This window comes from Pteropus medius, unplaced genomic scaffold, assembly GCF_902729225.1.
Source record: "Pteropus medius unplaced genomic scaffold, Ma_sr-lr_union100, whole genome shotgun sequence".
Lineage (NCBI taxonomy): Eukaryota > Metazoa > Chordata > Mammalia > Chiroptera > Pteropodidae > Pteropus > Pteropus medius.
The window spans coordinates 31,648,815-31,663,012 of record NW_024340849.1 but is presented as its reverse complement, the minus strand read 5'-3'; the positions used below and the strand labels follow the sequence as shown (position 1 = coordinate 31,663,012).

Sequence of the window (14,198 nt, the reverse complement as noted above, 5' to 3'; positions counted from 1 at the left end):
AGTTCTTCCCCTATCCCAACTGGCCCATGTACTCTGTTATAGCAACAGATATGAAGCAGAAGATTTTTCTTTCTTTTCAGAATTTCCCAGCTTTTTCCCACATTGATTCCTCTGCCTGTGATGTTCCTCCCTGGCATGACTGGATCATTCTTTAAGACCCACTTCTGTTACCAGCAACTCAGCTGAATCTTTTCCTGATTTCTTGGGCAAAATTAATGATTCCCTTTTCAGGTCTTGAACAGTCGTCTGTTCATATCTTGAATATGGCACTTGCTGTGTTGTATTGAGAGTATCTGCTTAAGTGATAATAATAGTAGCCTTTATTATTTGTGCCAAGGATTGAGCTAATATAATGACTGAGCTTCATAATGTTAAATCACGTATTATTTTAAATCCACCAGCGGCCTTGCAAAACAGAGATAATTCTCATTTTTACAGATTGAGATTAATTACTTGCCAAGGTTAAGTCAGTGAAAGGCTAAGATGAAATTGGAAACTATTTTCCAGGTACTGGGAGTGCAAGGATGTATAGGACAAATGTAGTTTCTTCCCTTAGGGAACCCTAGCTACTCAAGGACAGGGATCAAGTAGTAGTAAATATAAGGCACTTATTAATGCCTAATATGCACCTGGCACATTAAGGACATTATCTTTAAACATAATAACTACTCTGCAGGTAGATGGCGGTATCTCCATTTCGTATAAGAGGGGACTTAAGTGCTGAAGGTCAGACAGCTAGTAAGAGCTGGTGCTGGGATTTGAACCCAAGGCTCTCTAACTTAAAAGGCCATGCAACAAAACCTTATCTAATTGGATTCTATATTCCATGTGCCTAGCACATAATAGAGGCACAAGAAAGTGTTGAATGAACACATTTCTATAACTAGTGTTCCTTCTCCCATGCCACAAAAAAATTAATGTTGCTTTTCTATTAAAATATTTCTTGGACTCAGTTCTGTTCCCCTTACTACATAGGCGTTTAAGGGTAGATTAAGTGCTTTTTTGGAATAACGAGTATTGCCACTTAACCAAGATAACTAGAGCATTAGAAAATCATTAAAGATTATAAAGCAATAGTAATTTAAATGTTGTAACTTTATTAAAAATAAAATTTAAAGATGAATGGAGTAAATTCAGAAAATGGACCTTATTTATAGAAATTGAGCATATTGAAACGGGGACACCCATATAGCAATAAAAAAGTAAAAAATTATATAAAGATCTTATTTAAATTTAAAGAAAAACATCATCCAAGCTGATAAATTAGACACTGTTACAGTATGAAAAAAACATTGAATTGTCTATTAGCAGCCTAGATTCCAGTTCTGATACTTATAGTAGTATAAATTGTTTTAAAAATTTTATTTATTTTAATTAGTTTCAAGTATACAGTACATTGGTTAAACATCTATAGTTTATGAAATGATCCCCCAATTGCTCCCTCCCTCCTCTGATCCTCGACCTAGCCAACATATTAATGCTAACTGCATTCCCTATGCCATGCTCCCCAACCCCATGACCATCCATCCCCTACTAATTTGTACTTTTTTAACCTTTTACCCCATTCTCTCAGTCCCCCAAACCCCCCTCCCCTCTGTCTGTCACCAAATTGTACACTATATTAGTGAGTCTGTTTTTGATTAGTTTGTTCTTTTTATTCCTTAGGTTCCGCATACTAGTGAAAACATGTAGTATTTATTTTTCTCTGTCTGACTTAAATACCTTTTAGGTCCATTAAAGCAATATCTTTTTCCATCCCTTTCCTTTTAGTCTGTGTGTGTCTTTTCATCTGAAGTGAGTCTCATGTAGGCAGCATATATAGGGATCTTCTTTTCTTATCCTTTCAGCCATTTTATCTTTTGGTTGGAGCACTTAATTCTTTTCTATTTAAGGTACCTATTGATAGGAATGTAGTTGTTACCATTCTTTATTCTTGTTTTTGATACCTGTTTTTTCTCCTTAGAGAAGTTCCTCCAACATTTCCTGTAATACTGGCTTGGTACTGATAAAACCCTTTAGCTTATTTTTTGTCTAAGAAGCTCTTTATCTGTCCTTCAACTCTAAATGATATAGCTTTGCAGGATAAAGTATTCTTGGTTGCCAAGCCCTTCCGTCCTGCATAGTTTCTTTTGAGAAATCAGCTGCCAGTCTTATGAGTATTCCCTTATAGGTAAATATCTGTTTTTCCCTTGCTGCTTTTAATATTCTTTCTTTGTATTTAAACTTTGGCATTTTAATTATGATGTGTCTTGGTGCAGGCCTCTTCAGATCCTTGATTTTTGGAATTCTCTGAGCTTCCTGGGGTTTTATGTCCATTTCCTTCACCAGATCAAGGAAGTTTTCCATCATTATTTCTTCAAACAACTGTTCAACATCTTGATTTTCTTCAGTTATGCCAATCAGATGGATATTTGGACCCTTAATAGTGTCCCATACGCTTCTTAAATTATTTTTATAGTCTTGGCTTCTCATCTCTTGCCATTCTGATTGTGTCCCTCTCTTTCCTGTCCTCTAGATAGGGCATTAATCCTTTCCTTTATTCACTTTGCTTATTCCTTTGTTTACTCCATTTAATATACTTCTCATCTCAGATAAAATGTTCTTCATTTCAGACTGGTTCCCTTTTATAATTTCCATTTCCATTTTTATGTTTTTTATCTCTTTGTTGAAGGTCCCACTAAATTTTTCTACCCTTCCCAAAAGTTCATTGAGCATCTTTATAACCAGTGTTTTGAACTCTGCATTTGTTAGATTATTTGACTCTGGATCTCTGTCCTGTTCTCCCATATGGTTTCTGCTTCTTTGTCTTCCCATTTTGGCTGCCTTTCCGTGTCTGTTTCATGAACTAAGCAAAACTCCTAAATCTCCCGGTCTGATTAGTGTGGATTTGTGAAGTAGGTGTCCAGTGGCACAGTCCTGAGAGGGGTTCAGCTGCAGGCCAAATTTAGCTCAAGCCTCTGCCCCTCCAGGGCCACCTGTTAAAATTCAGCAAGCAATCCACAGATGCTGTGCTCATAGTTGCCTTAGAAGGCCACACCAGAAACCAAGACCAGCTGCCTCCAGTGTGAGTCTAGGTGCTGCTCAGCAAGGAGCACCTGACTCGCTGAGGATACAGTTGGATGTGGCTTAGGTGGGGATGCGAGTTGGGGGAGACGGGGTTTCAAGGAATCCTCTGGGCTGAGCAACCTCTGTTATCCAGTTTGATGATGTCACGATTAAGGCACTGGCGATGTCCGTGCACTGGGAGGGGGATGTCTCAACAGGAAACAATGGATACCGCCGGCACTTCTGTACAGAGTGAGTCTCACCTCAGCCCTCACTCCGACAATGTCTCCCTGTAAGTCCTTGGTGCCCCCTGTGCACAGCCGAATCAGCACTGGTGCTCAGAGAGAGCAGATCCATCACTGTGAAAATTTGCTCAGGGACTCGGCCCCTTGAAGAGGCTTCTGCCTCTGCCGCAGCCTCCGTCTCATTCAGCCGTTTGTGACTGGGCAGCCCCGCATCCTCGCCCCGTCCTACCTTCTGCCATTGCAGGGTGATTTCTTGGATTTCTCCCTAGTTGTATGGCTTGTTCATCTTGATCCCAGGCAATTTTTCCTTGCTGCTTGCTCCTTGTTTCTGTCATAGCTTTGATTTGGTTGCCAGAGGGGTGAACAGAGCCTCTATCATCTATGCCATTTTTTTTTTCCTCCCTATAGTAATATCAATTTAAGTTAATTTTTTCCACCCTGGAATTGGATTCATCAACAAATAAGGGTAATAATTCATTATGTTGTTGTGAGGATCGGATGAGGATACCACCTAATTTAATGCCTTGTACACACTTGACACTCAGTAATGATTCCGCATCTCATATTTCTAAAAAAGAATTCATGAAAAGATGGAATTAAAAAAACCTAGGTTAAAATGTAATAAAATAGTATATGTTAAAAGAGACATTTATATTAACCATTAGGGAAGTGCAAATTAAAACCATGATGAGATATCACTACACATCTATCAAAATGACTAAAATAAAAAAATATTGACAGTACCAAATGCTGGTGAGAATGAGAAAAACTGGGTAATTTACACATTTCAGTGGGAATATAAAATTGTATAGCCACTTTGGAAAATAGTGTGGTATATTTTTACAAAGTTTACCATAACACTCTCCATATGACCAGCAATCATACTCCTGGAAATTTATCCTAGAGAAATGAAAATGTGTTTATATAAATATCTATACACAAATGTTCATTGCAGCTTTATTTGTAGCAGCGCCAAACTGTAAACAAGTGTCCTTCAGAAAATAAATGGATAAACTGTGGTACATCCATACCATGGAACACCACTAGCAATAAAAAGGAAGGGGCTCTTTTTTTTTAAAGCTTAGTCTAACTTTTAATTATGTCTTCTACATCATGCAACAAATGAGAACTAATAGAGTTCATTCTTGTTAATTTATAAAGGCTCTTTGGGTATTTAGGATAGTATGTCTTATGAATTTTCCTAGCTAGTACGTCTTCTAAATTTTCTTTCTTGACAATTATATACAGAAGTTTTAAATTTTGTATGTAATTAAACATACCAATCTTTCCCTTTATGATGTATATCTTTTATATTATGCTTAAAATTCTTCCTCAAGGTGACTTTAGAAATTTATAAAAAGGCAGGAACTCTTGATGCACACAACTTGGATGAATCTCAGGGTCCTTACTCTTAGTGAAAAAAGCCACTCTCACAAGATTAAAAACTGTGAAATTTGATTTATATAACATTCTCTAAATGATGAAATTATAGAGGTGGAAAACAGATCAGTGGATGCCAGGGTTAGGGAGAGAAGAGGAGGTAGAGGAGCAGAATAAGGGAATCCATTTGTAATGACAGAACTGTTCTGTATCATGATTGGTGGTTATATGAATGTGTACAAGTAATAAAATTTCATAGAATGATACACACACACCTAAAAAATGAATTTATGCAAAAAGTTGTGAAATCTAAGATCTATAGTCTAGTTAATTGCCAGTTTCCTGGTTTTGATAATGTACTACAGTTATGTAAGATAGTACCTGGGTTATAGGACATGGAACCTCTCTGCATTGTTTTTGCAGTTTCTTGTGAGTTTATAAATATTTTGGAATGAAAGTGTAAATATTAATAACTGATGCTGATGTGGTATAATCTATTGCTGGTGGCAATACAAAACTGTGGAGCAATAGATATTTTGAACCTTAAATGTTTATAAACTTTGATCTACTAATCTCCATTTCTGGTTATCCTAAGAAAATAATTCCCCAAAAGATAAACACTATAGATAATGTCATTTGTAATAACAAAATATCCACATACAAAAAATCTTAAGTATTTCAAGAGGTAGGCAACTAATTAAGTAAATTACAGTACATCTACTAACTGCAATATTGTTTAATCAATTGATAAAAATAAAATAAATAGCAATGCTGTTATATACAAGAAATGTGTATGAAGAACAAATGCAATTTTATTTGTTTATGTTGCTTTAATGTGTATGTAATTTTAAAACAGTACTGAGGTATGGCCAACAGATTCAAAAAGTTACAATACACTTTGTTCAGGGGTTATAATTTTTAAATTAACACTAATAATTATTTTAAATTCTTTCTTGAACTCCTGGTCTTATTTATTTCCAGTTCTGTCCACTTTGCCGTTTAATACCTAATGAGAATCCAAACAGTTTCAATGGCAGTTTAATAAGACATTTGCAAGTCAGTCACACTCTGTTTTATGACGATTTCATAGTAAGTATATTTTTTTACTTTTATAATTTCTGTATGCTGTCTGTGTTAAGCTTACCTTTTTAATCCAAGTGAATAAAATTAAAGAGGAAAAATATGTATACAGCTGAAGTGTTAGGTATTAGAATCAAGAAATCATAAAAATGTAGTGTTTCATAAATTTGACTATTAAGTAGCTATCTGCTTTAGACAAAATTACATTCTTTTTGATCTATATAATTATCCTTTGTATAAGGAGCCAGATTTCACTTTTAAATTATTTTAGTTTCTACTCTACTATCTTCCTATGTATAGTTATAATTTTTGTGAACTTGGAAACTTATAAAGCTCAGATGAAATCACATCAGTAATAAAATAAGTCAGAGCTTGTGTTGCATCTAGTTGCTTTTATAGTACATTGAATGCTTGTTAACAGGTATGTCATTATCAGTATAGTAGGACACATAGGCATTATTTTTAACTTAAATTCCATTAAACACAAAACTCTTATTAAACTTTTCAAACTTAAAAAAATATTACAAAAGATTTTAAACAAATTCAAAAGTATAATAGTATAATGAACCCCCATCACCCACCCATCAATAACTACTAACTCATGACCAATCTCATTATATTGACTTTTTTTTAAGAGTCAAGAAAAGTTAGGTATAGAATAAATAGTCCTAAAACTTATGACTGTATCCCCATGATCAGAAATGAGAACAAGCAAAAGGTTAATGTAGCCTTTGTTGTACTTTGGTTCATGCCTTGCCATGTGAGGGTAATGTATTGTCCTCTGAGTCTCTTTCAACCTATTATGGGGGGCAAATCACTGAGAGCTATGTTCTGAAATAGAATATTTTATTGTTACTTTTATCTAAATACATGAAATGTTAAGGGCTAAATTTTAATTTACATATTTCATATGACTTTTTAAAAATGCTATTTCAAGATAGACTTTAATAACTGTTAAAGATTGTCATTTGAAAACTTTCTCCTTGCTTTTTGATCTGCACATTATGACTATCCAGATTTAACTCAAGGAGCTTGGGTCCTGACGTGGATATAAATAACAGCTCTGTTATAACTGTGTGACCTTGGGCAAGATAGTTAACCTCTGAGCTTCTGTTCATTTAAGTGAAAAGAGGATAAAAGTACCTACTCCTAAAAGCTTTTGAGAGGATTAAATGAGATAATGCACATAAAGTGATTTACACAGTTTGGGCCCTGATGTTAGGCAGGTTGAAAATGAGAATGAATGGGAATGTAAGGACCACTTAAAGCATTGAACAAGCTACACCACAGAGGCTTCATAGTCTCTGCTTCATTTCTCAAATATATTTTCTGGCCTCTAAATTACACAAAGCCTCAACAGAGCCTGGTTCTGGTCTATGTGTCTCATTTTTCACAGCACACAGGGCTTCCTCTTTAATATGTTCTAAAACCCAGGTTGATTCCATACCTGTTCTGGCTGCTCATATCAGTCCATTCTTCTCAAGATCTTTTGGACAAAGTAGAAATCCAGGGCTGGACAGGATAAAGCCACTTTGATGAGAATACCTTTCACCCTTCTCAAAACCATATTTTTGGGTATGGAAGTGAGGTTGAAGCAGTGTTATTTGTTTTTGTTTGTTTTTGTTTTGTTTTCTAAGCTACCAAATACTATGATAGGCACTTTTTAAAATTATCTCATTTTATTCCTTTCAGCTACTTCTGCAAAGGGAGTACTGTATTATTATCCTCACTTAGGTATGAAATATCTGATGCTCGAAGATTAATAAATTGTCTAGGAAACAACCACAACTGAGTGCCAAATCTTGTGTTCTTCCTATGTCTGTATTTGGATTTTATTTGTTTACCTTTATGCTTTTATGTTTCAGAATGGACTTCCAACAAAGCTTTTACTTTTATTTTCTTTTTTTAGTTTATCGAGGAAGAGGAGATGGGTTGCAGAGGATAGGCACTTAGTAGTTTTTGTTTTGTTTATAGAATGTGCTGACTTAAAGTTTTCAATGTCATTTTGACATTTCAATGTCATAGGAAGGCAAAGAGAAGAGAATTTTGCTTTCAGTAGTTTTTTTTCAGAAATAAATATTCAGCAGTACTGTTGGGATTGGTAAAACCTATAGGAATGTCTTAACTTTACTTTGTATTATGTTTATGTGGAACATAGTTCTCTGACCAATATTTGTAATGCTGACTTAAAATTACTGGTTAGATCAGATAAAAACTTAAATTCCAAATCAATACTATTTTATTGTGACAATAACTAGTTAATTGATAGGCAGTAAAAGGCCCAAAGCAAAAGTCGTAGGTTTCCTGAGAGCTTTTGTGGAAATTTGGACAGGTTGCTAAATTCAGGGCTTTAATTTCCTGCAAAATGAGGCATTTTGCCTCAGTTTCTAAAAACTGTCTCTGATTGTGTATTTCTAATTATTTTTCTTTATTGTAGGATTTTAATATAATTGAGGAAGCTCTTATCCGAAGAGTCTTAGACCGGTCACTTCTGGAATATGTGAATCACTCAAACACCACATAATGCTATTAAAAGGAAAGGAAAGAAGACCACGCAATTGAACCATTTGTTAAGATGCTGCTTGAACAGTTGAAGGGAAATTGTCAATTTTGGATGCGCAGAAATGTACAACAGAGTCATATGTTTGTCCATGTTTGTTGTTATTTTGCATTTTAAAATCGCTTTCATTTTGATGGTTTAAATCTGTTTTACGTTCTTGAGTTTCTTAGACACTTAAAAAATAGTCTCCGTCAGCCATTAATATATGAAAGAGAACATAAGGCTGGGTATGTGGGTGAAGGATCTTAATTTGAAAATTGGATGACACTGTGTAATGCTACATATTAATAACTACCATCATGGTTGGGCAAGATAACTAATCTTTGTCCTGTGTAAAAAGATGGAAAGTGAAACAAATTGTGGACATTCAAGGAAATATGAAATCTGTTTCAATGCTCATGCTCTAATCTCTACTAGAATAACACGAATAACTTTGTATGGGAGTAGGAAAGTAAAATTTTGGATGTCAACAAAGTCCATTTAACCAAATCATATCACGTAATACTGTAACAAAATAAATTTTATGTTAGGAAAATATACTTCTTTTACTTTTTGTAACTATACACATAAAAGTTTAATATTATATTTTTCAAATATTTGTAGCTTATTTAGAAATATTTCTATAATGTAGGCAATTTCTTAAGGACCATCAGTTGATATTTACAGAAGTTTTCACATCCATAATTTTAGTGGAAAACTCTAAGGGCTTTGACATTATTTTTATTTTAATCTTTAGAAAAATTATAAAATAAAACATAAATACTGAAAACCAAACAGAAAATGTATAGCTCATTGCATTATTATAGGAAAACACTCCTTTAGAACTCTGTCAGCCATACTGGATGTCCTCTGTGTGTCCTGTCACAGTTCACAACCCTCTCCCCCAACAGGACAAAAGTAACCACTACGTTGATCGTAATAGTAATCACTTCCTTACATTTCTTTATTATTTTACTACCCAACTTTATTACCCACATACTTTTAAAAAAATCTTATCTATTTAAAATTATTTATATTAGATATATCTTTTACATCCCTTTTTAATCTATACCTTTCCTCTTCTTTCTTTTCCTTAAAATTTACCTATTGAAGAACCCGTTTCCCACACTTTGTATTTTACTAATTGCAGACTCATGGTGCAATTGCATGTTCCTTCATCCTCTGAATATCGACAGATGGATCCAGAGGTTTGAGCAGGTACAATCCTTTTGGCAAGACTATAGGTCATGTGTATTCTTACATCAGAGGGGTATATAATGTCTGGTTTTCTCTTTTTGTGAGGTCAGTTGAAATTGATATTCAGTGCCCAGATTCATTGATTTATTGTGGGTTTGAGAATATTCTATCACTTCTTTTTCATTTATTACTTGGAACATTTTTATAAAGAGATGTTTCTCCACATGTATGACTTGGTTCATATAGGAAAAGAAAAACAAATGTTTGAAATTTTCCCTTTATTTGCCAATTTTCAAGATAATAAACTTGTTTCCTATCATCTTCCAGGGATCACTTTTAAGTATTATAAACTCCTAGATTCAAACATATTTGGGAGGCTTTAATTCATTTTAAATATTACATTATTAAAGCTCATATTACCCCATCTTTGTTCACTGGGTGCTTCATCAAGTTATCTCTGAGTCCTTTTGATACTACTCTAGCAATCTTTAATAGCTTACTTGCTGTCTCGTATGACAAAATATTCCAGGCTCAACATGTATGTTTCCTGTCCCAGACCTGGAATCTGCCATTTCTCCAAGAAGTCTGGCTAATTTCAGTGAATAATGGTATTTCAAAACCATAATCAGGGCTGTTATGCTCAATGCTACTAGATTTGTGACTGTTTCTAGGAGAGAGCTAGGATTTGTCTGTTTTTTTTAAAGTTAAAACACTTCATAAGTTTATTTTGATACTTCCAAATCAAATTGAGTACTACAGGGTTTTTACTTAATCTTTTCTATTTCAGCTGCATCTCCAGTTTTCTATACTGAGAACCCTGGTTTTCAAAGACACAGGGCATAATAGAATTAGAATATCCCACAATTATTCATTTCCTCTATCTTACACATGCAATAGTTTCAGAATAATAGTACTCATACAACCAGTATGATAATTGAAACAAACATTTTTTTCATTTGCTCTCCCCATTCTCCCACTATTTTTTCAGGTCGTACTTTATCAACATTTTCAGAACATATTGGTACGGTATATAACATACTATGCTCTCTCCCTCTATCCTCTATTTAGTCTTAGTTGTCAAGTCGCTCCATCCAGTGCTTGCCACCAATCCTTATTTGATAGCTCTATTTTTCATATCTGGCTCTCTTTAGTGATGAATCCAGGACACAGAATAATGTTTTCATCTTGAAAGCAAGCAAAGAAGCTATGAAGACTAGTTAGAATGTTTGGCTGCAGTTAGCTTTTTAATTGTAATCATTTATAAACTTTTTTGTTCCTTACACATAAATGTAGTTGTGACCGTGGTGCCCAAAATGTTCTATAATAAACTATCCATTACTTCTTGAAAATCTTTCTTACTATTCTGCCATCCACTACAAGGTAATTAGAAAAACATAAAGCCAATGGAGTTTAGAGGGCTTTATTTCCTCTTTTTCAGATATTGATTTCAAGCTTGATTTCACAGCTGTGAACAAGTAACAAAGATTTTTAGTTTAACAACCTCACTTTCTCAAATTTGGATGGATCATCCAATAAAGCAAAACCTGTTGGACAAGTACAAAAGGAGAGGAACTTTTGAGAGGTAATCGAAAGACTGAAAATGTAGTCCCTGAAAAGTAAAAGAATATGTTTCTGACCATTAGTATTGAGGGCCCGGAAAATAAATCAGAGCACTACAAAAGGCATCTTTAAATTTGTAAAATTTGAAAAACTTGAAAAACTATATTTTAAGTAAAGCTTTAAGTCACCTACCACTATTAACCTCAATACAGCAATTCTGCATCCTGTCCCTGGGTTCCTCTTATGATAATTTTGCCACCTACAGGACAAATTAGGTGCTGGCCGCCTGAATTATTTTGCCATTTGAATTGTTTTGAGTTCTAAAATGGTCGAGTACAAATATTTATTGTTTCGTGGTGCCTTTTAACATTTTATAAAAAGAAACCTATAATTCATTGTTTAAAAAAACGAAAACCAATATTTGAAGCTGTTTGTTGACTACTGACAAAAAAGTTTCACCATCTTTGTAGTGCCTCAAGATGCAATTTTTTCAAGGCCACATAAGGGAAATCTGATTCACATGTTATTCTTCAAAGGCTAAATTCTTCTAACCCTACAAACACCTAAAGTTTCTAAAACGTTGGTTGAAAAATTAGATTGTGAATCTGTGGAAAACATGGTTTCAGGTCAAATCGCCTAAGATATCCTGGCTGCAGTGATGTTGCTTCATGACTTACTGGGTGCTAAGTGTCTTCCATTTTGAAATGAGCTTACTCCAGTTATTGAATGTTTATCATATAATTTGTACCTTTAAGTATTGAAGTTATTTTAAAAAGTCATTAAGAGATTCATTCTTTTATCATTCAACTGAAAAAAAATCTGTATAATGATCAGAATTGAAAATGTACAGTTCTTTTTTTCATCTGTAAATATGTATTGCAAGAAATAAAGAATGGCAGGACCATTGCTTTCAATAAAATACTATGTCTATTATTTATCTATTTATTTATTTTTTATGGTGACATTGGTTAATGAAATCCAATAAGTTTCAGTTGTACACTTTAACACTAAGGCATATATGTTTACACTTTGTGTTCATCCCCCATAGTTAGATTTTTTTTCTGTCACCACATATTTGACCCCTTTAACCCTGTCTATTTTTAAATATTGATAATTTTTTATATAAACCTACTATGCTTTTAAATTTGTCATCATTCAGCAATATCTATCACAAAAATATACCTCCATTTAAGCCAGTAGTTCTCAACTGCAAGTAGTTTTACCTCTTGGGGGACATTTGGCAATGTCTAGTGACAATTTTGGCCAGAGAAGTGGGTAGAAGCCAAGGAAGCTGCTTAACATTCTACAATGACAGGACAGCCCCCTCACAACAAAGAACTACCCTGCCCCAAATGTCAATAGTGCTAAGGTTTAGAAACATTGATTTAGCCCAAGGTAATGCCGAGTACCATGGAGTTATTGGTTCTGCTTCCATTGGGCTTCAACGAAATTTAAAAGGTAAAACGTACAAAAACTCTGTATATCCTACTCTCTGCTAAATACATACCAAGTTTTGGGTGGCTGTAGCTCTCATGTATACCCCAGTTCAAAATATGCTCAAACATATGAAAGCCTTTTAGGTTTTTCACAAGTGGTACAGGCCAGAACACAAGTGTTTCTGACATGACTTCTGATGACTTTCTTTACTGAGTGACATCCTGAAAGATAGAAAGAACTCAGGATGAGTTGGGAGGACTTAGCTTTGTCATCTAGGCTATCTTTATTGAAGTAAATGAGACAAAATATTACAGAGGGTCACCTATGTCTGAGATCTTTGAAGCTAAGAAATATTTTATCTTATTACCAGAAAATCATCTGGTATTTTAATCCTGCAGATTTCAGAGAAGGCAATGCATGGGTCTTGATTAAGACTAATCATTGCCCCAAAGCAGCTATATAAGAGGCCCAGTGAAGGCAAACCACATGGAGAGATTGGTTTAGATAGATCAGGTCATGGTACGATTATAAACCCCCAAATCCCAGCACTCAACTAAGTTCTACTGTGAATCCTGGCTATTTTCCAGGTAGCTATTCTCCAGCCTCAGAATTACAGATTACTTTGACCTCATAGCATTTGTTTATAACCACATACTTCCCCAAGCATCCCTCACCACAACAGGATGGAAAGGTGGTTACAGAGGTAATGCAGGCCCTACCTCCAAATACCATCATATTGGGGATCAGGGTTTCAACATATGAACTTTAAAGGGATACAGGAGATCCTTAACAATATGTTTGTTGAATGAAAAAAATGAATAGATGACAAATGGATCAGAATACTCATGTTAGCTCCTCTGCATATTCTTTTCTCACTAGCAAAGTCTACATGAGGAACAAAATTATAATAAAAAGAGCAACCTATGTCTGAATTTACTAATTATTGTTTCCCCAGAACCTAGCACAGTGCTATGCACCTATAAGCACTGAATAAATACCTGATGAATGAATTAGCGAACAAATTGTAGTTGGGAACCATAACCAAGATATTCTTACTGAATAAATTCTTCAAGCCAGATGGATCACTACTCTTTAAAGATACACCTGCCAAGTGAGCCAAACTATTAGACAACTCTCCTAGACAGAGTTCTAAAGTAGTGATTCAGTCCACTGGTACAGCTCTTAGTACAAGAAGTGGTATTAGTTTTCCTTCATTCAGTAATATTAGAAGTATGGTGCTAATTCTGAAGGACAACTGTATATTATATATTATAGTTGCTGAGTTTAATTTGCTCCAGATTATACAATGTAGTAATTTGCTACAGAGTTAACCTAGGTAGCCAAATAAAATTAGCTATCTCACCTATCAGATTAAATGAAGGAAAGGTGTAGTTCTTATAGCCACTATATTTTGATATATCTCTACCTGTATTTCACTTTGTCTCTTTGACGTGTAATAATGTATGTAAGAAAGTCACAGTCTTACATGTAAAACTATACTGTCTTTTGACAGTATTTCAAGTGTGTTCTACAGAAATGTCAACATTGAGGCATGCTGATTTTAAAATTACGTTAAAGACAGAAGCAATAATTTTCTAATTAAAAAAAATTAAAGTAGTCAAACTCTTAAAAACATAAAATAGGGGATGGCTCCCTAGTGTAGTGGTTAGCACGTCTGCTTTACATGCAGAAGGTCCTGCGTTCGCACCCCAGGT

The 14,198-nt window shown here is 34.5% G+C and overlaps 1 protein-coding gene across 1 annotated transcript in view; it reads left to right on the top strand.

Moving 5' to 3' along the window:
• The window catches only part of RNF125 (ring finger protein 125), a 33,573-nt gene extending 20,327 nt beyond the window's left edge, over positions 1 to 13,246 (top strand). The window contains exons 5-6 of the mRNA XM_039843849.1: positions 5,652 to 5,759; positions 8,188 to 13,246. Coding sequence (XP_039699783.1) covers positions 5,652 to 5,759; positions 8,188 to 8,274 — 195 coding nt within the window. The 3' untranslated portion in view covers positions 8,275 to 13,246. The remainder of the gene's footprint in view (positions 1 to 5,651; positions 5,760 to 8,187) is intronic.
• The last annotated feature ends 952 nt before the right edge of the window (positions 13,247 to 14,198 follow it).